General features: G+C 43.4%; 1 protein-coding gene across 1 annotated transcript in view; it reads right to left on the reverse strand.

Annotated features, from left to right (window-relative positions):
• Window positions 1–1,362: 1,362 nt before the first annotated feature.
• The window catches only part of LOC114556393 (SH3 and multiple ankyrin repeat domains protein 2), a 280,188-nt gene continuing 259,050 nt past the window's right edge, over window positions 1,363–22,500 (reverse strand). Inside the window, exons 24-26 of the mRNA XM_028579367.1 lie at window positions 21,415–21,852; window positions 19,353–21,363; window positions 1,363–1,889 (exon numbers count right to left, since the gene is read on the reverse strand). Of these exons, the coding sequence (XP_028435168.1) occupies window positions 1,364–1,889; window positions 19,353–21,363; window positions 21,415–21,852 (2,975 nt within the window). The 3' untranslated portion in view covers window position 1,363. The remainder of the gene's footprint in view (window positions 1,890–19,352; window positions 21,364–21,414; window positions 21,853–22,500) is intronic.

The raw sequence follows: 22,500 nt of genomic DNA on the forward strand, positions 1-22,500 counted from the left end.
AAAAGTAAAGTACAAAAGTAAAGTACAGCTCTAGTTTCCCTATACTGTGGCCTATATAGAGGATCCATGGAAATAGCTAAACTGGCCTTAATGATATTTTGGGTTGACCAGTGAAACGCACACGCACACGCACACGCACGCACACACACACACACACACACACACACACACACACACACACACACACACATGCACACAAATCTAGAAGGAAAAGCCAAGAGGGACAAGGACGCCCTTTGCAGACAGACAAGCTGGTCAAAACTTTTCTGGTCCAATGTTTGTCTGTCCGTCTTGTACCTCGTGTCCTCCCCTTGGTTTTCCTTGTAAGATGAGGTGGACACCGGGTGGGTGTGGACTGGCGAGGGGCCCTGGGGGCCCCTGCTACAGTAACAGCGGAGCTCCTCCTCTGGTGACCACCTCTCTCAACGCTTTGCTCTCTCTCAGGAGAAGAAGGCCATCGTAGTAACGGTGTGTGTACACATGCTTAGGGTGTGTATATCTGTGAAGACGTGAAGTGTGTATTCTTGTTTGTCAGTGTGTGGCACTGTGCATAAAGTGTGTGTGTGTGTGTGTGTGTGTGTGTGTGTGTGTGTCTGTAAGGACACAAGATATGGTTTAGTATTTCTTTAAACACGTCAGCTAATGTTCTTATTTTGACACAAACGAGGTGAAAAGCAACAACGACAAAAAAAAAGTCTCTATCTCAAATTTGTCTCTACAACCTTAGATGCACCCAGAAATATAACTCCGGTAGGACTCTAGTGAAGAAATATTATTTTCTGAACAAACTCTAGCAAAGATAGAAAAGGAGCAACGACCAGCTCAGCTGGTTTTTCATGCACCCACACCGGGGTGTATGGAAAAAGTCTTTTAGTATTCCAAAGCAGTTGGGTGAGCAGGAGTCTTTTATGAGAAATAAACTTCCAGACACTATTCCAGAGGTTTCGTTTTCTGGTCAGTCCTTCGTACTGGCGTCCTCTGCCTTTTGCTCTCCTTGATGTGACATAGCAGCTATTCTCTTCTCTCTGTCCCCCTGCAGTTCCCGCCCGACGTCCCGTGATCCCCTGGTCCCCTGATCCCCTGATGCTCGAGGCGGTGGGAAGAAATTGAAGAGGGGGGGGCGGACAAGACCGGAGCGCTGAGATGAGGGCGGCGGAGGATGAGAGAGGACAAAAAAACAGCAAGAGGCAGCATCAGCTTGGACAAAAAAAAAGAAACGTCTACCCAGTTCAACGACTTGAGATTATGTCTGATGAAGAGATCGGTAAAAAGTGATCGGGGGAAACACCTCCCCTCTCCCTTTTTCCTCAGCCCCCCCGGGACTCCACGCGTCACCCCCCACCCCCCCGTCTCCTCGGGGCTCTTATCTGTCCTGCAGCAGCTTGAGGGCCCGCTCGATGTTCATGCGGTGGCCCACCCTGGTCACGCCCAGGTCTATCAGGTCCTCCTTCTGCAGCGAGGGCAGGTGGGCGCCCTCGATCTCGTTGTCCAGGAAGGCGTCCCGGTGCTCGCCCAGGTTCAGGCTCTCCAGCCAGTCGGCCACGTCGTGCTTGCTCCACAGCTCCACGGGCTTGGAGGCGAACGGCTTGCCCGAGGCCGCCACCGCCTGCATCAGGGTGAGCGGCGACGGCGAGCGCGAGCTCCCACTGCCGCCGCACGAGGAGCTCAGGCTGTAGGCGCCGCCGCTGCCCATGGGCGGGGTGGGCAGGCCGAAGACGTCGGTGAGGGTGGGCGACACGGAGGGCGGCAGCGAGGAGCAGGGGGTGAGGGAGGAGCCGGAGTCTGGCGGGCTGCAGGGGTGCATCTGGGAGGGGAGGCTGCTGGGAGGGGTGGAGGCGAGGGCGGCGGCCGCAGCGTTGTTACGCATCCCTGAGTCGTCTGCGGGAAGCCTGAGAGGGACACAGAGGACACGACAGTCAGCACACCATTTCAACACATTGACAACAAACCGTGTGGCGTGTACCTTCATATGTGCTAACTCGTTTTCTGTGTTTTGGATTTCATATCTTGAACATTGATGTTGTTTTGAACTCATTCAGGGCTGCAACTAGAAGAGAAGTTAAAATCTGTGAGGTTGCCTGATGATTTATTTATTTATCTGTAGTTTATTTAAATAGGGACGGATACAAAAAATCTGATGCCTGTATCACAGTGTTTGTAGCCATGGCTAATTTGCAACACCTGTTCCTAGGAGGGCTTTTAACAGTTCAAATAACAAAAGAAGTCACATTTTTACAATGAATACAATAAATTACTACTAACATTCTTTCCTCTGTTTCTCTGGTCTTTGTTTTCTTCCTTTTTCTTGAGAAATACAAGATAGTTTTACCTTCTTAGAGGTTTAGAGGATAAATTCCCTCTTTAGTTAAACTGTTTCCTGTTCACTAGGGCGGCGACTAACGATATTTTCACTGTTGATTAATCTGTCGATTATTTTCTTGATTAATGGATTAGTTGTTTGATCTATACAATGTCAGAAAAGGGAGAAAAATGTGGATCAGTGTATCCCAAAGCCCAAGATGACGTCGTGTTTTGTCCACAACTCAAAGATATTCAGTGTCCTGTCACAGAGGAGCAAAGAAAATAGAAAATATTCACTTTTAACAAGCAGCAATCAGAGAATTTAAACTTTTTTTTAATAAAGAATGACTCAAACTGAATACTCGATTATCAAAATAGTCGGCGTTTAATTTAATAGTCGACAACTAATCGATTCATCTTTGCAGCTCTCAGTTCATGAGATGAGTAATAATGGACTAAAACGTGCCAAAAGAGAAGTATGGTAGACTGGAGTTAAGATGGAAGTGTCTTTGTGTTTATCTAAAAAGTCTTCAGAGGGTTCATCAAACTTTAAACTCAAACTACAGATGTTCATCATGTCATCGCTGGAAGGATTTAATAATGTAATGATGCAAAATGGACAGTAGGTGGCATCATAATGCTAAACTTTCTCCCAAAGCGCCAGCAGCTGATGGAGGGGATGCATGTTGAACCAAGCCACAGCGTTTTAGGTTTTAATCTCCATCCAGACAGTTAAATTACAGCAGCATTACTTTTCTTTTTGGCTATTCTCTAAGCTACATCTAAGGTTAGGAATTCGGTATTTACTCTATTTTAGCAGCCATCTTGTACTTGTGACTTTAATTAGGGGTCTCTCAATCTAGGTCTCAACCCGTCAAAGTCTCGGTCTTGTCTCTGTCTCAATCCAGGTCATATCATAGTGGGGGGTCTGAGTATCCTCCCCCAGGGAAACTTTGAAAACTTCATTTTGTGCATTCGGATACACTTTTATTCACCAATTTACGGTGGAAATACCTTTATTTAGCTTATGCGAAGAAGACAAAAAAAGATGACAATTCAAAATATATCAAAAATATAGTGAAAAAAGTATGTTGTTGCGTGTCATTGGGTATTTTTAAGTGGGTATATGGAAATTCTGGCTCTTTCTTAGTGGGTATACTGTGTATACCTGCATATCACGTAGACTACACCAATGGGTTTAAGCCATTTTTTTGACAGTTTTTGCCCATTGCTTACACACTAAAAATTAATGCTTAGACCAAAGCCTCAATACCTAAACATCTTGTAGCATACCTTAAACACAGTGTAACCATAGCTTACAGTTTTTTCCAACTGCTTACACACGTTTTCAAAACTATGTCTCCTTTTTTCAAAACTCGACACACAAATCCTAAAACTGCTCACACAAAATGCAAAATGCCTCACATATCCTTCAAAATGTAACACTGCATTCAAAATACCATAAACTCATCTCAAAATGAAGCATTTGCATCAAATGGCAAACACTTTTTTCATAATAGTACATTTTTGGATATACCATGTACACACTGTTGTTCTAAATCTAAAGCTCTTTTGTCTTTCATAGGCTTATATCTACATTTACAATGTTCTAGAGAGAAAGTCATCTGCTGAAAGTGGTTGAAAAGTGCACCTGTAAAAAACAATGTAATGTTACAATGAAACAGAAAATATTGATTGGGCATGTTACGTTTGTAAGAGTAGCACCGTGTTGTTTACAGTAGCATGAAACAAGAAAACAATAGTACAAACATATGTAAACCAAAGGTATCATTTTTAGAATAAAGAATATGTGTATGTGTGTGTGTGTGTGTGTGTGTATGTGTGTGTGTGTGTGTGTTTGTGTGTGTGCATGTGTGTGTTGTGAGTGTTTTTGCATGCTTGTGTGTCGGGGCGAGGGGGGGTGTGTGTGCGGGGGGGTGACAGAATTGTATGCAGTTTGTGCAAAACAAAGTCTGATTGATTAGTAAAGCTGAAATAGTCATTAGATAGTTGCATGCAGTATGGACGCCACCTTAAAGCTACTCACGATGGGCTTCTCTCCCTGATCTCATCAGAGATGGCTCTCCTTCTTACTCTTCTTCCCTCCTCCTCCTCCTCGTTGTTATCCCCTGTCTCTTCCTCCTACTCCCCTTGCTCTCTGTCTATTGTTGGCATCCATTGTTCAAAACTGGTAATCTGACCTTTGACCTATGTATAGGTATAATACTAAAGCAATGATTGGTTAGTGTTCAGTTATGACATAATGTGTTTGCAAATGTGAGGAGTGTGTATGTGCCCTGGTAAATAAGTGTAGTATTTTGATTGGTTGTGTTCAGAAATGGATAGCAAGTCACTTCCTGTTAGATTTTTGTGTCTTAGGTAGAGAATTGTGTGTAATGTTTTGAAAAAAGGGTTTTATGCAATTGAAAACTGAGTGAAAGGCTGAGAAATAGCTTCTGGTTTTGGAGATTTGCTGGCTAGTTTTGCACTTTGAGTGAGAGGTTTCAAAAATCGTGTGACATTAAAAGATTTTGTGTGTAAGCAGTTGGAAAAAACTGTAAACACATTGTCAACTTTGCACTTTTTTTGCAATTCAGTAACACAGTTATTGCGAAACACTACACGTTTTCTTACATTAGACACTGTTCAAAAACTTTTATCCACACCTGAAAACACTTGCACAGAAAACAGAACACCAATCGGTCTGAGCCTTAGCACTACAAAGAGGACTCAGGTGAGCCATTTTGAGAACTTTGCAAGCATGGAGGTAATGCAAGACAGACCAGAGCAGCCCAGGTTTGTTGTCATCTGGGATAATGTTTCCACCGGGCTGCGCTGGTCCGAGATTGGTTCAACAACCATTTCACACTTTTATACCTGCCCCCTTACAGCCCCTTTTTTAAATGGAATTCTTTTCAGCGCGGCGGTGGAAAGTATGCCGCATGCCTCTTCCGCAAGCAATGGAAGAGGCATGCGGAGAGACATTGAGGTGGGATCGATCCAAGGGTGGATTCGGCACACAAGGTGATGTTTTCCCCGATGCCTAGCCCGCAAGGACTTGGCCTGTGATGTTGACGAGGTCTTGTGGCCAGATCCGAACAGAAGGCGGGATCCATAAGCTCCCCCCAGCTCCCCACCACACACACACAACAAGTATATGTTTTTTTCCCCCCCAATAGCAATTTATCCAGTAATTGTTTGTTTTTTCAACTTTTGTTTTGTTGCTAAATTTGATGATTTGTGATTCGATTTTTCATCATCAGTGTGTTGCTGGTGATATGAAAGAGTAATTCAGATGGTGCTTGGGTGTATGGTTTTGTTGCAAGAATTTCATTTTTAGAAAGGATGGTTATGTTTTGATTGCTTGTTTCGTTTTGGCATAGATGGGAGTTGTTAATCTCCAAGTGCTATGTCTGATTGGCTTGTGTGTAGAGTTCTGACATAATGAGTCAAATTCTGCAAAAAGTGTGTAAGCAATAGGCAAAAACTGTAATAAAAATGCTCTGATTCCAGCTTCTTCTCACTAAAACTGAATATCTGTGAGTTGTGGATAAAACAAGACATTTGAAGACGACATATCGGGCTTTGGGAAACACTGATCGACATTTTTCACCATTTTCTGACATTTTATAGACCAAACATTTATTGATTAATCAGGAAACTAATCGACAGATTAATCGACCATGAAAATAATGGTTAGTTGCAGCCCTAGCAACATTTAAAGAAAGCAAATGTTCCCGCTTAAAGCAGACAGCTCTTGCAGTGTGAACCCCAAGTCGTTAACATGTTTAATGGGTTATTACATTCGTGTGGAAGGATTACTGTAGCAGCCGTAACAAAGACTGAGTGCCGGCCTCCAGGTACAGAGGAAGGCCGAGCATGCAGCCAGAGGGAAGCCTGCAGCGCTCCGTCCACCAACTGGCTCCTAATGGACGGATGGGTGTGTACGTACAACACTCAAACCTTTTTATATCCCTTACAGTACGACGGGGGGGCACAGAATAATAGAATATTAAAGTAACCAATGTAGCATCGCAGAAATCAACAACAGTTATAAGCAGGGCCACACGGGACCTGCGGATGCAGAATTTTCCGCAGAATTTAAAAGTCCCATATCATGCTCATTTCCAGGTTCATACTTGTATTTTGGGTTCCTACTACATAACGTTTACACACTTTTATGTTCAAACAGACACATTATTTCCCTCATACTGTCTGAAACGCTCTGTTTTAGCGCCTGTCTCTTTAAGCCACCCTTCTGAAAAAGCTCAGTCTGCTCTGATTGGTCAGCCTTACCGGGTCTTCCACATCTGTACTCTCGGAGTCTCTGTACCATCATTGCAGCCGGGGAATGATAGTAACTGCACCGTAGCGGGACTTTCTACCTATATATAGTACAGTTGTGACATCACAACCGTACAGAAGTCCTGACGTTCAAAGGCACATTTCTGTATACAGGCTGTGTGCATTTCTCTGTGGATTGGGCGTTTTGATACGGTTATATAATCAAAAAAGACATGGAAATCTCACTTTTTACAATATGGGACCTTAAAGAAAATAAAAAAATAAAACTCAAAATGTTAACACATCTCCACCTAAAGGCCTTTACACACCAGGGACGTTTTTTTTTCATGTGATTAATTTGCAGGTCAATATATATTTTCAAACTGTTGTTTTTATCACAAGAACTTTCACACAGAATGCAAATACATTTTTTTTTTGCAACTTTTGTCACATTTTTTCAGACTTTTTTTCTGGCTTGTTTTTCCGTTATTTTAGTTGCTTTGTCCTACTTTTTTCCAATTTTTTTTTTATTTTTCCCCTGGCTTTTGTCAAATTTTTGTAAGCAGTTTTTTTTTTTCAATATGTTGGTTGCTTTATTTCTGCTTTTTTCAGCCTCAAAGAGACAACAAACAAGTCATGGCATGCAAACACAGCACCGTGTGTTTTTGTGTGTGTGTGTATATATATGTGTGTGTGTGTGTGTGTGTGTATATGTGTGTGTGAGTAAGTGACATCACCCTCACATTACCTGCTGCTCCAGATCAGGGTTATTATAGTAAACTAAAACAAAAATAAGCAGTGAAGAATATTTTTAGTAAACTGAAATTAAATAAATACTAAAACTTTCAAGAAAAACTAAAACTAAACTGAAACTATATTGCCAGGTTAAAAAAATCTAATAAAAATACAATAAAAATTTAACGTAAATCAGGGCATTCAGTTTTAGTTTTTTAGCTATAATATTTTACAACTGAAAAAAACTCTGGTTATGACAGTGAACCTGAAACTGAATGGATTCGACATGAGATGGCAACGTGCTGTAACAGCTTCACATCGGACAAAGATTAAACATTAAACATCATGGTTATTCTCCAACTATGTATTTTGTAAAAAAAAAAAAAAAAAAAAAAAAAAACCTTCTGAGACATTATACCTGGCTCTGACAAAAACTAAATATATAAAAACTAAACCTTTCTGAAAAACTGAAACTAAAACTATCAAACACACTCCAACTTAAACTAAACTAAAATGAAATCCAAAAGTTAAAACTAAAATATAACAAAAACTAATTGAAAATTCTAAACTATTATAACCTTGCTCTAGATGCAGGGATGTGATGGATGTGCTGATATTTGGAGCAGTGGCACACAGACACACACACAGACACACGCACACACTGTAATCCATGCAGAATGAACACACCTTCCTTCAGCTTCCCCCCAGGATGTTGTTGGGACCCCCCCATTTGAACTTGTTCCCTGCTGAGTGATTCTGCTGATAAGTTGACTGAATTGTCAACACAAGATTTGAAATCTGACCTTCCCGTCTCAGTGTAGCGAGCTGCTACGTGTAGCCTAGATATCTCTCCTCCCTACTTGTAACATATGGAACAGCCCGAGGGGAAGTGAAGGGGACTAAAAGGGGGGGGGGGCAAATGGAACTGGGCCATTGTTAAAGTGCAGCCTTCACCGAGCGCAGAAAAACTTACAGTTTGTACTTTTTTTCAACACCAGCTTCTCCACAGGAAGTCGTGTTGGATGGATGAGATGGAGACAACATTAGACATGTGATAAAAAAACACAGACACACAAAACAAATGCATGATATAAAAGAAAATGCATGGAAGAACATAACATCTGATGAACTGATAAGGCCTTCTGTTTTCGCTGTGCCAAACCAAGCTTAGGTAGGTAGGTAGGCATCTATCTATCTATCTATCTATCTATCTATCTATCTATCTATCTATCTATCTATCTATCTATCTATCTATCTATCTATCTATCTATCTATCTATCTATCTATATTTATATTTATCTTTATCTATCTATCTATATTTATCTTCATCTATCTATCTATATTTATCTATCTATACATCTATCTATCTATCCATCTATCTATCTACAGTATCTATCTATCCATCTATCTATCTAGGCCACGTCTCCTGCTCCGGGGTCGCGGCATTTTCATTTTACCGTCATGGAATGACAACTAGGCTCCGACAGGGATGCCAAACAACAGCTCAAAAAACACTGAACCTGACATCTGTCAAGTAAAGCTGCAACGATCACGATTATATTCACTGTCGATTAATCTTTCGATTGTTTTCTGGATGAATGGATTAGTTTTTCGGTCTCTAAAATGTCAGAAAAGGTGAAACATGTGGATCAGTGTTTCCAAAAAGCCCAAGATGACGTCCTCAAATGTCTTGTTTTGTCCCCAACTCAAAGATATTCAGTTTACTGTCCCAGAGAAGAGAAGATACTAGAACATGTTCACATTTAACAAGCTGGAATCAGAGAAGTTTTGTCTTTTTTTTTCTTAAAAAAATGACTCAAACCGATAAATCCATTATCAAAATAGTTGCCGACTTCAATACTTGACAACTAATCGATTCATCAATTAATCTTTGCCGCTCTACTGTTAAGCACTTCTCTAGCTGGTATCCTGGTATTCTATTATCTATTAAACACTTTTTGTTACAGGAGTGAAATTGATGTGAAAAGTATGTAATTGCTTATTAGACTAATTAGCACAGCGCCTCGTTTAGCTTCTCTGACCTTATTACCGTTTCTTGCAGCGACCGAGAGTCACGGATAACGAAACAGGACAGTGTCATGCTATGAATTTCTCTGACAGCAAACCAGATTATTTATGCATGCAGATTTTTGTTTGTCTCAAGCAGTTTAGATCAGAGTCAAACTCACTCTCTCTAAGGGCCACACCGGAAAATGAGAGTCACATTAAGGGCCAGAAACAAGCAGTTGGAAAAAACTGTAAAGAAAAGATAGAAAATAAATATTTGTGTGTACTGTGAAGTGGTTAGAAAAACTTAAATCGGAATCGGCTAAAATTGGAATCGGCCTAGAAAGCTGTAATTGGTGCATCTCTAGCTGTCAACTATTCAATTAATTGCCAACTATTCTGATAATTGATTAATAAGTTTGAGTCATTTTGTTAGAAAAAAGTCAAACTTCTCTGATGTTAGCGTGTTAAATGTGAATATATTCTAGTTTCTTCTCTCCTCTGGGACAGGAAACTCAATATTTTTGAGTTGTGGACAAAACAGACTTTTGAGGATGTCACCTTGGGCTTTGGGAAACGCTGATCCACATTTTAGAGACCAAACAACTAATTGAGAAAAAAGAAGAATCAGGAAAAAGCACCACTTTAAATCTTGTGTTTCTTCTTCTTCTTCTTCTTCTTGTGTCATTCAAGCAAGAAATAAGCAGAAAAAATGACTAATCGACTAATGAAATCTTAGTCGACTAAGACCCAAATGAACGATTAGTCGACTAATCGACTAAAAAGGCGAAGCCCTAAAATGACTTTACAGTATATACGTATATCAGTGTTTCCTTTAGGATTTTTTTTAGCAGTGGGGGCAGGTCTGAACACCCCCCCGCCCTCCCTATGAAACGGAACTGACACTTTGCTGAGACACAAACAAATATATTTATTCACCTCTATTCACACACAATGAGGCATATTCTCAGTTGTGATTGAACTGTATTTTTTGAGTTACTATGTAGGCCAACTTTGATCTTGACATACAGGCTAAGCATTCTGTAGCAAATAACAATAAACCCACTATTAATATTAATGACATTATCTTAATGCAGTGTAACTACTTCAGCATGTAAATAATGCACCTAAAATACAAACGTTCTCTGACATGCACTCTAACAACGCAGCCCCTATTTCTGATACCGTGGGGGGCAGAAATATTGCCGTGGGGGGGCCGCCACGGTCAAATCAACATAAAGGAAACACTGCGTACATCATTCTAAGGTTCCTGTAGTGTTGTGTGTTTATTTGAGTGCCCTTTTTACAGAATTGAATGTGTTTGTCGGTCGTACCTTGAGTTCTGGGAAACCTGACCTGACCCCTATTTTCAGACATTATAAGGACCAAAGGATTCCTTGATTTATCCAATATTCAACCAACCTATTAATCGACAATGAAACGAATCGTTTGTGGCAGCCCTGGTTCATTTTGTCTATTATTATTTTGTTACTCCCCAGAAAAGTCATCGTGTAGAGCTTTACACCACGCAGCTACGAGCTGAGCGAGTTCTGTGGAAGTTGCAGACAAAAACCAACCAACCTCCAGACCCATTCTGCCAATGTACTCACACAGTCAAAGCCCCGTCACACACAAACGCGTAACGTCAGCACGTGGTCCCTCGCTGGCCTTCAGAGCAACGCTCGCTCTCAGTCAGCTGAGAAAGTGATGCAGCTATATCTGGGGCGGGAGACCTCGCCTTCTCTACGCCCACACATTTCATGACACCCTGCTTCTTTCTAGCGCACGCCAGGCTCACGCATTAAGGGTCGCACTCATTGGCATGCATCCACAATCTCTGCCTTTATTTATAGAAGCTTGAACACACACACACACACACACACACTCTGACTTGGCTGTGCTGGGTTACATAACGGTGGCCTACTAAAGCAGCGCGGCACGTGACCTGCGTGAGATGATGTTGAACTCTGCTGAGGGTTAGGCCTGCCATCCTATTGCTCCATCTCTCTCTCTCTCTCTCACACACACACACACACACACACACACACACACAATCACACACGTCCCTCCCCTGACTCAGACTGACATCACTGCGGGCCTCAAGGCTGCTCTCATCAGCCGGTTGCTAGGCAACCCGTTCGTCCACAGGCACAACCAACGCACATTTTAATCTGGGAGGCTAAGAGACAAAAAAAAAAAAAAAAAAAAAAAGAAGAGAGAAAATACCCACAAATGTCCAAAAGGAGAAAATCTGAACGTTAGCACTGGTGCTGAGGTTGACTGCAACACACTGAGGACGAAAAGGGGAAGAAAGAAACGAGAGAGGAAGAGCCGGAGATTGTGCAAGAGTGCAAAGGATGGATGGAGAGAGAGAGAGAGAGGGAGAGAAAGAGAGGGAGAGAGCATGTGTGAATCTAGGCCATGTTCTGTGCATCTCTTTGCCATCTGTTTGACAGCCACAGAACAGAAGCAGGACCACCTTTCCCCTCCGCAGGCCTCTTCATATGACTGTGGTCTCTTGCTGCCTACAACCTCACAGAGAGCCAAAGTCCCTTTTCTCCCCAAACCCAAACACAGTCTCCCACTCTGAGCGTGACGCTTGGTCAGGGGCCTTTGGCGTTAGTTACTGACGCAAAACAGCTCCTTAAGCTTCTCAGACAGACGCAGGGGGGGGGATTTCAACTAATCCCAATGTAATCCCATCTGCGGCGATATTTGACGCTCTGGCTACTCACTTTGGCGTCGTAAAAACACATTGTTAGGGTTAGGGAAAGATCGTTGTGGGCTTGCAAAATGTACGTTTAAGTGACACGTGGGACCAGAACGGGACGAGAACCCTATTCTCCCGGGTCAAAGTCCTGGGTCGTTTGCGGCATCCACCATCAACCTGCCTCCTTACGCAGATTTTCGGTCTTTAATACTACTCGCTACCATTGGCGCTCTTCATTCAACTTTTAGTGGATGGAAATTCAAGCGCCCATATAATGCTCATTTTCAGGTTTATAATTGTATTCTGATATGTTTACATGGTTTAATTTTCAAAAAGAAAACACCATATTTTTGTTGTACTGCACATTGCTGCAGCTCCTCTCTTCACTCTGTGTGTTGAGCGCTCTGTTTTAGCTACAGAGTGAGACATCTCACTTCTGTATCATCTTTGTTGGCAGTCACCAACAATTTAGACATGATGCAAATTATCAACAACAGGCATTCATGGTAAAACTCTTTACAAAATGGTAAAATTAATAAAACACATTTTCCCATCTCAGATATGTAGATTTTATTCATGTCACAAAGTAATTGACAAATAAATGAATCTTGACAACAGCAAGAAAGAAAACACTCTCCTACTCCCTAACATTGACAGTAGTCTTTTTAGGGTTAGGGGTTAGGGTTAATTTTGCTCCCGTGAACTGTATGTAGTTGCCACTCCGACCGGTCCTACGAGAAACCAGTGCGTGCAAAAGGTTCCTAGGTATGTATCGAATGTAAACAAACCGGCATTGGGGGAATACACACGCTATCTCGCCTGCAGTCGGAATGGAAGGGGTTTGATGCTAATTAGCGACAGCTGGCGTTAAGGGGCTAAACAACTTTGGTCAGTTACAAGGCAGGACTAGCTGGGAGACTTCTTCTAAACGAGGGCGCACTTCCGACTTTGCGTGGAATACCTGCAAAACAGGGACATGGAAGTAGTTCTTTTGTAGATTATGGTGAACTTGTGTGTGTAGTAGCAGTGTTTTGCCATTGAGAACGAGCTAGCATGCTACAGTTAGCCCCTTCGTTTCTGCTAGTGATGTAGAAAGCCGTGCCGAGCTCACCCGGAGGCTGAAGGCAGGACACATTCAGAAACCATATCTCAGAACACCATGGGTGGGTTTAATTCCAAGTTTGTATATGTGTGGATCACCAGAGACACAAACATTTTTTTCATAATATGGGCACTTTAAAGGTGCGCAATTGCCCATTAATGTTACATTACAGTTTGGTTACCCTTTAAATAATCTGTGTGGGTGAGGGAGCGCTGGAAGGACACCCTGTGAGTACTAGTCAAACTTTTGTCTCTCTCATGATCCATCCATGCGTCAGTTTATGTAAAGATATTATAGCTAGCTAGCTAAACAGTTAGTGTTGTATTAAACTGCCAAACTCTACAAGTTATTCTTATTCTGGTGTTTTTAGGAGCTACAGGTGCATGACCACCATCCTATGGGAGGGAGCAGTACCGACCCAGATTTGCTCATAAGCATTTTAAACTTTTTCCTTTTCCTTCTTTTCGTCATTTCTGATTTTAAACATTCTTTTTTTTTATATACATTTTCACACAAAGCACACCACGTTTTTCTTGAGTGTAAAATGTGCTATAAAAGTATAAAGTTTGCCTTTCACTGCTCTCTGGGGATGACGTGCACGGCTCTTGGTCCCTGGACCGCCCTCACGGGGCTGCGTAAAAATCTGTTGTGTCTGAAAGCGTCCATACATTCATGTCATGGCTGAGCTTTGGGAATGAGAAGGAGAAGGTGGGTGCTCAGCACTGATGGATACTTGTATATACTTTATATATATATTATAAACTTTGCATTTGTCGTGGAAGACATTCAATTCTGCCTCAGAGCCAGATGACATATGATCATGCAGATGAATAGAGGGGATAGACAGATCCATGCGTATTGACTCTGCCTCTCTGTTATGTCTACTGCATTACATTGGTGGAGGTAAAGAATAGAGCTGAAGGACTACCCTTCGGGTTCGGTCTTAATTTCTATCTTTTTACACGGGCTCGGGCTAGCGCTCTGGGTTGCGCGGTAAATGAGCGGTCAGGTGATGTGTTTTGATTAGCGCCGAAATGGATGCTGAGGAGGTGAAACGGAGGCTGGCCTCTGGAGGACTTATTTTATTTCTTTGTTCCAACTTCCAAGTGGCCTATAGCCTACGTTAGTCATGAATAAATTATGTTAAAAAAATCTATAAATGACTCATTCTTCACAAAAGGCAAAATAGCTGTGTGTGCGCACATTTGAATCGGTGTTAGTCCTCTGGACAGCGGCAGTCTCTTTTTTTCTTTCTCTCGCTTTTCCGCAGAGTGGCGCGCGTGATCGCTCGCGGTGTGAAGCGTGCGTCTGCGCTATTCTCCGACATGCACTCTAACAACCACTGCTGATAGACGCCCTTTTGTACAGTCGGGCTGTAAACGGGTTTGGGCTTTTAAAAAGCTGTCAATCAAAATGTACTTGTCGGGCTCTGGCCTTGTCGGGCCTAACTTTTAAGGCCCGATTACAGCTCTGGGATAGAACTCACTGTACTGGTTTTCATCATGTGCACCGTTTAGCCTGCCGTCGATGAGGACCTGAAGTTGAAACCCGATGCCCACGTTGCAATAGAGCCTCCGCACTCTTTTGATGCCCAGCAGATAGTCACTCTCCCAGTTCAGCTCTGGTTTCTCCCCGGAGATTCCCAGCACAGAGCGGGAGAAAAGGGTGTAAATTACAGCAGCATTTCGCTGCCATTGTCGGCACATTCTTACGCAATTTATAAGGGCCGAGTGGGAAAAACTGGGACCTAAACAATAAACCAACACATCCCCTCTTGTAATTGTTACTGAGAAGCTGACGTAAAATACTTTTCCCAGATGGCAGATCATATTTGCAATAAACCTGACATGCGTCACAAATAGCATACAAAAAGTTGACCAACGGATCTGCTTTCTAGAAGTCATAAGAAACTTCCCTGTGCAACACAATTCTCTCAGTTCAGAAACTCATTGCAAATGCATGGCTTGGGGGGAATAAACAGTTTACTTTGAGAGGCTGCCAGCTTCATGCACCTGATACCTTAGCATCATAAAGCAGCTAACAGCACAAACACACTCTTCCCTTTATAGGCAAAGCAACCTTCCGAACAAAATGGCAGAACAAGAGGCACTGAAGATGCCTAACGTCACACCATAATCACTGTGAGATTAAACAGAAGGCCATTGTAATGAAGTCATTAACTGGGCTGATTCGTTTTGCACTGTGTATAATTTATTCTGCAACATTAAAATGATTTCAGTATCATATCTAGTATTAAATAGTCATTTTCCAGTCCATTTTTCCTCACGAGTATTCAACTTTATGCAGAAAAGTGCTCTAAATTCGGATCATCTTCTATTGTCTACTCTTAGCATATAGTTCAAGTAGGGCTGGGCGATATGGCCAAAATCTTCTATCCCGATATTGGTGATTTCATATCTCAAAAAACAATATCGGTCATGATGTAGAATGTTTTCTGGTAATTCAACAAATAAATAGTCAATATGAAATAACCACATAGTAAAGCCTATCTTTGTATACTAGATAGGAAAGATCTCGAAAAGATATAGAAGAATATATGCGATAGTGGGGTTGGGGTACCTAGGTAACGTTAGCCTACCGTTAGCTAGTAGCTGGATTAAACACGGTTAAAATGCTGACAGCTAAACGGTCCAACGTGTGGCGGTTTTTCACTGGAAAGGACTCCAACACCGGGACGTCCAACAGTCTGCCGCTAAAGACACAGAGGAGACTAGCGGACATTTGACACAACATGGACACTGCCGGAGAAACAACGACGGGACATAATGGTGCGATCAAGTGCACTTCGAGAAACTTATGCTGTGTTTTTAGCGGCCCTTACTTTTGTTGTTAAACAGCAATAGACTGGTGAAATAAGTTATTGTTACTACATTATAAATAAATCATTTAAATTTGACCATATGGCCTTAAACCGTCTACACACAATGAGCGGTAAAACCGCTCTGCGCTGGCCGTTCCATTGTTTTCGTATCCATCCAACTAGACTTTGTTCTGCTTTGCGCTCAAAGTTCAACTTATTTTAACTTTGACCTCGTTGCAGCTGACCTTTCAAGGCGCAACCAATTCCAGAAGCAATGATGATGTATACCTGCACTGCACAATAAACAAGCCGGTCTTTATTGTCACCAGCTGTCTTTTAGTGCTCTTCTTTTTCTTTTTTTAGGTATCGATATAGGCACCATTCTAGGCAGTGGCACTGTTTTGGAATTATTGGGGCTTTGTAAATTATAGTGTGGTCTAGACCTACTCTATCTGTAAAGTGTCTCGAGATAACTCTTGTTATGATTTGTTACTATAAATAAAATTGAATTGAATTTTAAAAATAGCATTTTGGCACCGAATCAGACAAAACCCGAAAGATACTCAACCCTATATGATAGACATTTTTAAATTGTTTTGAAGATATCGCTCTGCCCTAAGTTTAAGTATGTAATTTCTTTTCTTGAGTGACCGTGGTCACAACTTTGTGTCAACACACAGACGGACAGGCAGAAACCAACAACATAACTTCCTAAAACCCGTGCAGCATGACATCGATAGTTAAAAAAAGTAACACACAGAAGTGGAAACGGGGCTTTGGGCTGACGTGATAGCAGCCGATGGAACCTACCTGTGAAGATGGAGACACAGAGGGCATGGAGAAAGAAGAGGTGAAGGAATTACAGGAGACTGGAGAAAATGGAGATGAAGATGGAGAGGCGCGAGCTGAAAATGAAATGAGTACAAGGTGTAAAGGTCAACAGATGGAAATGAAGATAACATGATAGTATGTGGCGGGAAGCATGAAGGAGGGTACAACAAGGCCGGACCTAAGCAGCTGCTGAGCATCTCACTGTAATTACCACAAATAGACGTCACTGTGTTGTGTTTATTAGATCAGAAGGGACGGACACCCGGAGGAATCAACTCCTTTCCTCTGCTCTCTACACCTCTCTGATGAGCGATGGGACCATTCATACAAAATGCATGCGAGCAGTGAATTATTAATGTTGCTTTTTATTTCCCTCTCATACTGGAGGGATGTGAGTTTAAAAAACCATGAGCTGAGCTGGTTCAGGAGCAGGGTCCATCAAATCGTTGTCCCAGTTCCTGCAAATTTGACTCCCGCGTTTCCTGAACAATCTACAACACGGCTTTGCAGGAAATCCATCTTGTTATATCAAATGTACCATCCCTTAATCCTACCTATCAACAAGTAAACAGCCTTCACTTTCATCATTTATAGCCTGTAGTTACTGTTAGCAATTTGAGCTGATCCTTTGTGCTTCTATCCAAGTAAACATTCACTTTAGAAACATTGCATCTAAATGAAAGGATGAGCTGAGTGAATGATGTCTACACCTGGGCTGTCAACGAATATTCTAAATTTTAATATATATATCAGGAAGAGAAATCACAGCGAGCCAGTGTGCGCGTTGATGGCGTTTTTTATCATGCGCCTGCCGCTACCGTTAGTAAACTAACGACGCTGATGATTAATATATTTTGTAATGGGTTGGTATGTCTATCTTTTAAAATACATGTTTCATGTTGAAATAAATATACTCAAACAGGTAGTTATGTCTCCCATTGTGTTGTTTTGCTGTCTTATGGACATAATGCGCAAAAATAGATATTCGAATATATTCAAACTTATGTATCTTTTGGCCAGTTTTGACAGCCCTAGTCTACCAGTGTGCTACATAATTTAAATAGGGGGTTTGACTACTCAGAGTCACTCTTTAATCAGAACTTCATGTGAAGAGCGTGTACATCATGACTCCATGACACACAGACCTCACAGACTTTGACTTCTACCACAATAAAAGCATGTTTCAACACTAATCTCTACTGCCAAATATTGTGAACAGAAATGATCCACGTGGCTGACTGAAGTTAGTAGCTGCTAGCATTTTCTGAAGACAACAGAATGTGTGCTTTTAGAGGGAGGTACGTGCTGGAACTATTTCTTCTTCTGAGGTCTTGTCATAACAGAGAATTTGCCAGGCATCATATGTAGAGACCTACTGTATATAAAAAGAGTTCACCTCTAACAACCTGCAAAGCTATGCTTTGCAGGTTTTATTAAATATTTAATTGCAATATTTAATTGCAATTATGCATAGTTAACTCGCAATTAATCGCAAATTAATGGCACATTGTTTAACTGTTGTGTAAATTTACTTTAGAAGAGATATTTTTCAAATATTTCATGCTCAAGTGGTGTTTGAGACTTGACGGTGGTAACTCAACTCACATTGACAGTATGTGCAAATAACTGAAATCTTGTCGAATGAAACCATCTGGAAGGGCTTTGAAACTAAACTTGCCATTCGAAAAAGCCATTTGTTTTCTTTTTCCATTTCTGCTCAAGGAGGTTTGCTTCTGCTAGCCATCCACAACGTTACTGCTGCATCTCTTCCTAAATTCCCAAACTACGAAATGGCACACATCATATAAGGGGTGGCTTGTGGCCTGGAGGTAAAATGGTTGCCCCACAAGGTTGGCGGATCAATCCCAGGCTCCTCCGGCCACATGTCAAAGTGTCCCTGAACAAGATACTGAACCTCAAATTGCTCCCCGGACGCTGTATGTATAGCTGTCCACTGCTCCTAATACTTAGGATGGGTAAAATGCAGTAATAGAATTTCACTACGTTGTACTGTGTGTATGTGACGATGAAGAATAAAGTTTGATCCATGTGTGGGGTTATCCTTTATATAAATATGAAGCCTCCTTTTACACACAACTCAAGAAGCTTTAACCAGGAAAGTTGAAAATCCTGTCGACACAAAACCAAACTCATAAGTATAATCAACGATGAGCATGCAGTGGATCAGCTGGTAGTCCCCTTTGTGATAGATATCACAAAACCCATTCCAATCAATGAAGACGTGAAATAAAACCCAATTTATCTGAATGGTTAGATATGTCAAGTATCCATGCTGTGACACAACAGCAGACAATGCTACATGCAAATACTACAACTCACATCCCACTATCAAATCACTGTAGACTGTAAGGGGTTTGCTCAACCTATACGGAGAGAGAAGTTAATCTGTTACGCAATTAACATACCACTGAGATAGATTATTAGCTAAAGTAAAAGATGAAGGAAGATCTGGGACTGATATATGGGGCATTATACACAAAATAAAAAATAAATTTTGATAAAAAGAATTCGGAAACCCAGAGTCGGGACTTATTACGTACCTTGTTCCGAAGCCCCCCCTGGTCCCCGTGGGGGAGTCGAGGCTATCTCCTGGCTTGGCTGGCCTGTCGCGATTCATGTGCTGCAGAATGGAGCTCAGCTCGGTGATAACTGTGTTCTTGGAGTCTGGTGTGGATGGGGGGCTGCGCAGCTCGGGGGGCTGATCGCCCCACAGCTTGGATGTCCTTTGAGTTGGAGTCCTAGGAGGTTCTGAGGATGAAGGGGGAGGGGGAGGGGCCTGAGGAGGCGACCCATAGGACTCCGGGGGCTCTTCAATGAGAGTGTCATGATAAAGCGATGTTCTGTTGATGACGGACTTGCCCTTGGGTTTGGGTGGCACAGGGGGCCGATCCACCAGGAAGGCATGCCCGTCTGCGGTGGCATAAAGGCTCTCCAGAGCGCTGTCGCAGAAGCCTCCCTCCGATGACAGGGTGGAGATGCTGGAAACGGTGCTGGTGGTCTCCATGTGCTGAGGATCCCCGCTACTGCGGCTGTCTACCTCCTCGATGCCCGAGTCACCCACCCCTGACTCTGAGTCAGGTGGAGGGGGAGGATACGAGGGGGGCATGCTGTTTGCAACCCGTTTGTGTTGATCAGTGACAGGCGGTGGGGCGTGACCATGGTATGGGGGTAGAGTGTGTCCCCCATTCCGTCTCTGTTGATGAAGCATCTCTGCAATGGCACTAGCCTGATCATCAGGAATGTCAATGCTGTTGGCAAACTCTAGCGGCGGGGGAAGGGGCTCAGAGAACTCAAAGTCCTCATCGATGTCAACTGAGGCCAGAGGGGGAGGGGGGATGCGGAAGGGCAGCTTTACGGGTTCATCCATGGACTCACCTAAGGGAATGCTCCTCCTCCGTGATGAGGGTGGCTGAGGATTGACGGACAGTGTTGTAGCGTTGTTAGGATCGGGTTGGTTGGGGTCCTTCAGCTCAGAAGGCCTGTTGCTGTCCTGCCCCTCCATCTCTTGGTTGTTCACCTTGTTGCTTGCTTCGTTGCTGGTGTGGACCATTAACAGCCCGGCAGACTTGGGCGGTGATGTGTCTGTCAGATCGGCTGGCGCACTTTTCCTCTCCTCAGCTGCCTGATGCTGCCGTTCTTCCCGTGCCCCATCAGACTCATACTTCTGCTCCGTGGCCTGCCTCCGCAGACCGCCTCGGCCAGGCCGGCCCATGGTTGCTGAGGAGATTGCAGCGAAACTTGTCTCAATCCCGGAGCGTAGTTTGGTGTCAATAAACAGCGGTTGGTTGAGGTCTGGTTTGTGGCTTGGCTGAATTGGGAGGGACTGGGCTTCGTGCTTGGGCGTTTGCTGAACCTGAGGAGGATTTGGTGTCTGATTCTGAGGATGGTTTTGTTGCTCCTTCATCGCCCGGTCACGAGCTGCCAGGGCCAGGGCAAGTGGAGAATTAGGATCCAAGGGCTTGCCGGTGACAGGATGGAGGTAGGTCCCATTGGCCCTGTAGTGGCTCTTAGGAGGAGTGGCTGGGAGACTAACAGGACTGTCCAGGTTGGGACACTGGCCTGTTCTAGTGTTTAGAGGTTCCCGTACCACTGTAGGCTCAGGAGTGTTGAAATCTGTCATGTTGCCACTACCGCCCCCAACAGGGGGGCCAAGCTGTGATGCGAGAGGGGGACCCAATATCCTTCGAAGCCGCTCGTCGCTACTAAACATGCCTTCATCGATAGACTTTGAATGGCGAAGGCGAGGTGTTGGTGTGGGACCAGTGAAGTCATCATCACCCATGTCTACTGACTGGAAGGTAATTGAATGCTTTTTTGCCTCTAGCCTCTTTTCCCGGTCCCGTACTGCTCCGGCAATAGCTGCCGCAAAGGGGTTGCTTAGAGACATAGGGTCTTCAGGACGCAAACCACCAACAGTGGACGTTAGAGGTGGGTGTTCAGGGGTGGTGGGCTCAATCTCCATACTGCTACCCTGGCTGCTCTTTCCACTGCTGCTGGTGGAGGGCTCCTTAACGATGATAGTGGGGATGGGAATGGAAGAGCAAGTTCGTTCTACTGGCGTAGTAGGCATGGAAACCGCGCCCGAGGGGTTAGCTGGCATACGACACGTTTTCTCAGGACTGTCCTCAACGTTGGGCTGCTTTACTAGCATGCCCTTCCTTCGAGCTGGTTTGGCTGGCACATACAGTGTCTTATTGCCCACCTCGGAGTAAGGGTTCTCTGGCACTGGTGTACGCCCTCGAATGCGTGTGGTCTCAAAGTGCTCGGAGCTCTGGCGGAAATAGCCACGCCTTAACGTACCAACGTCGGTGGTCCGGCTAATCGTCTTCACTGCATTGGGTGAGTTCTGGGTGAAGCTGGGTCGTGTGGTGCCATAGCTCTTGGGCGTTGGGGCAGCAGCTGAGTTGTAGTCCGGTGGCGAAGGAGGTGAGATGGCTGGAGGAGGAGGGATGTCTTCTGAGGTGTCGGGCATAGAGAGGCTGCGGGAGAACTTGAGTAGGGGAGGTGTGAGGAATCCCTGTTTCTCATCCTCCGATGTACCTTGGAGAAATTGAGCAGAAAGAAAAATTATGTGACAAGCTCGGGGAGACATCCCTATTTTTTATTTCCAGCATGGCCTGCTCTTTACACGGCACGTCTCATTTATTGATGTGAGCTCTTTCTTAACCTTTATTTATCCAAGCAAGGGGTCCCTGATATTTGCGAGAGGACAGATAGATGAGAAGAGTAGCCGACTAAAGGATGTTTGCTGCAGCAAGTGGGCATTTACTGGTGAGTTAATTTGACCAATTACCCAACACCACAAGTTAGAAAAATAAACATCTACAGTATATTAAATGTATTCAAAAGCAACCCGTTCTCACTACCAACTCGTAAAATACTGATGCTTGGTCAGTGGCCCTCAGGGTCAGACAGTGTTGTAGTCAAGTCACCAACTGTCAAGTCCAAGTCCGAGTGACCAAAGAAGAGTCAGAGTCGAGTCACAAGTCCAGAGAATAGCGACTCGAGTTGGACTTGAGTCACAGTCCTAACCAAGTGGTTTTACCCTGCCCGTTGAAAAAATGACACCAAGGGGTCCTGACCAAGCTTGTTGACAAATGATGCCAAAGGAGTACCCAGGGAGTTCAAAAGTGATGCTAGCGGGTCCCTACCCAGAGCATCAGTATTTGACGAGTTGGGAGTAAGAAT

The sequence above is a fragment of the Perca flavescens genome, chromosome 1, assembly GCF_004354835.1.
Source record: "Perca flavescens isolate YP-PL-M2 chromosome 1, PFLA_1.0, whole genome shotgun sequence".
Lineage (NCBI taxonomy): Eukaryota > Metazoa > Chordata > Actinopteri > Perciformes > Percidae > Perca > Perca flavescens.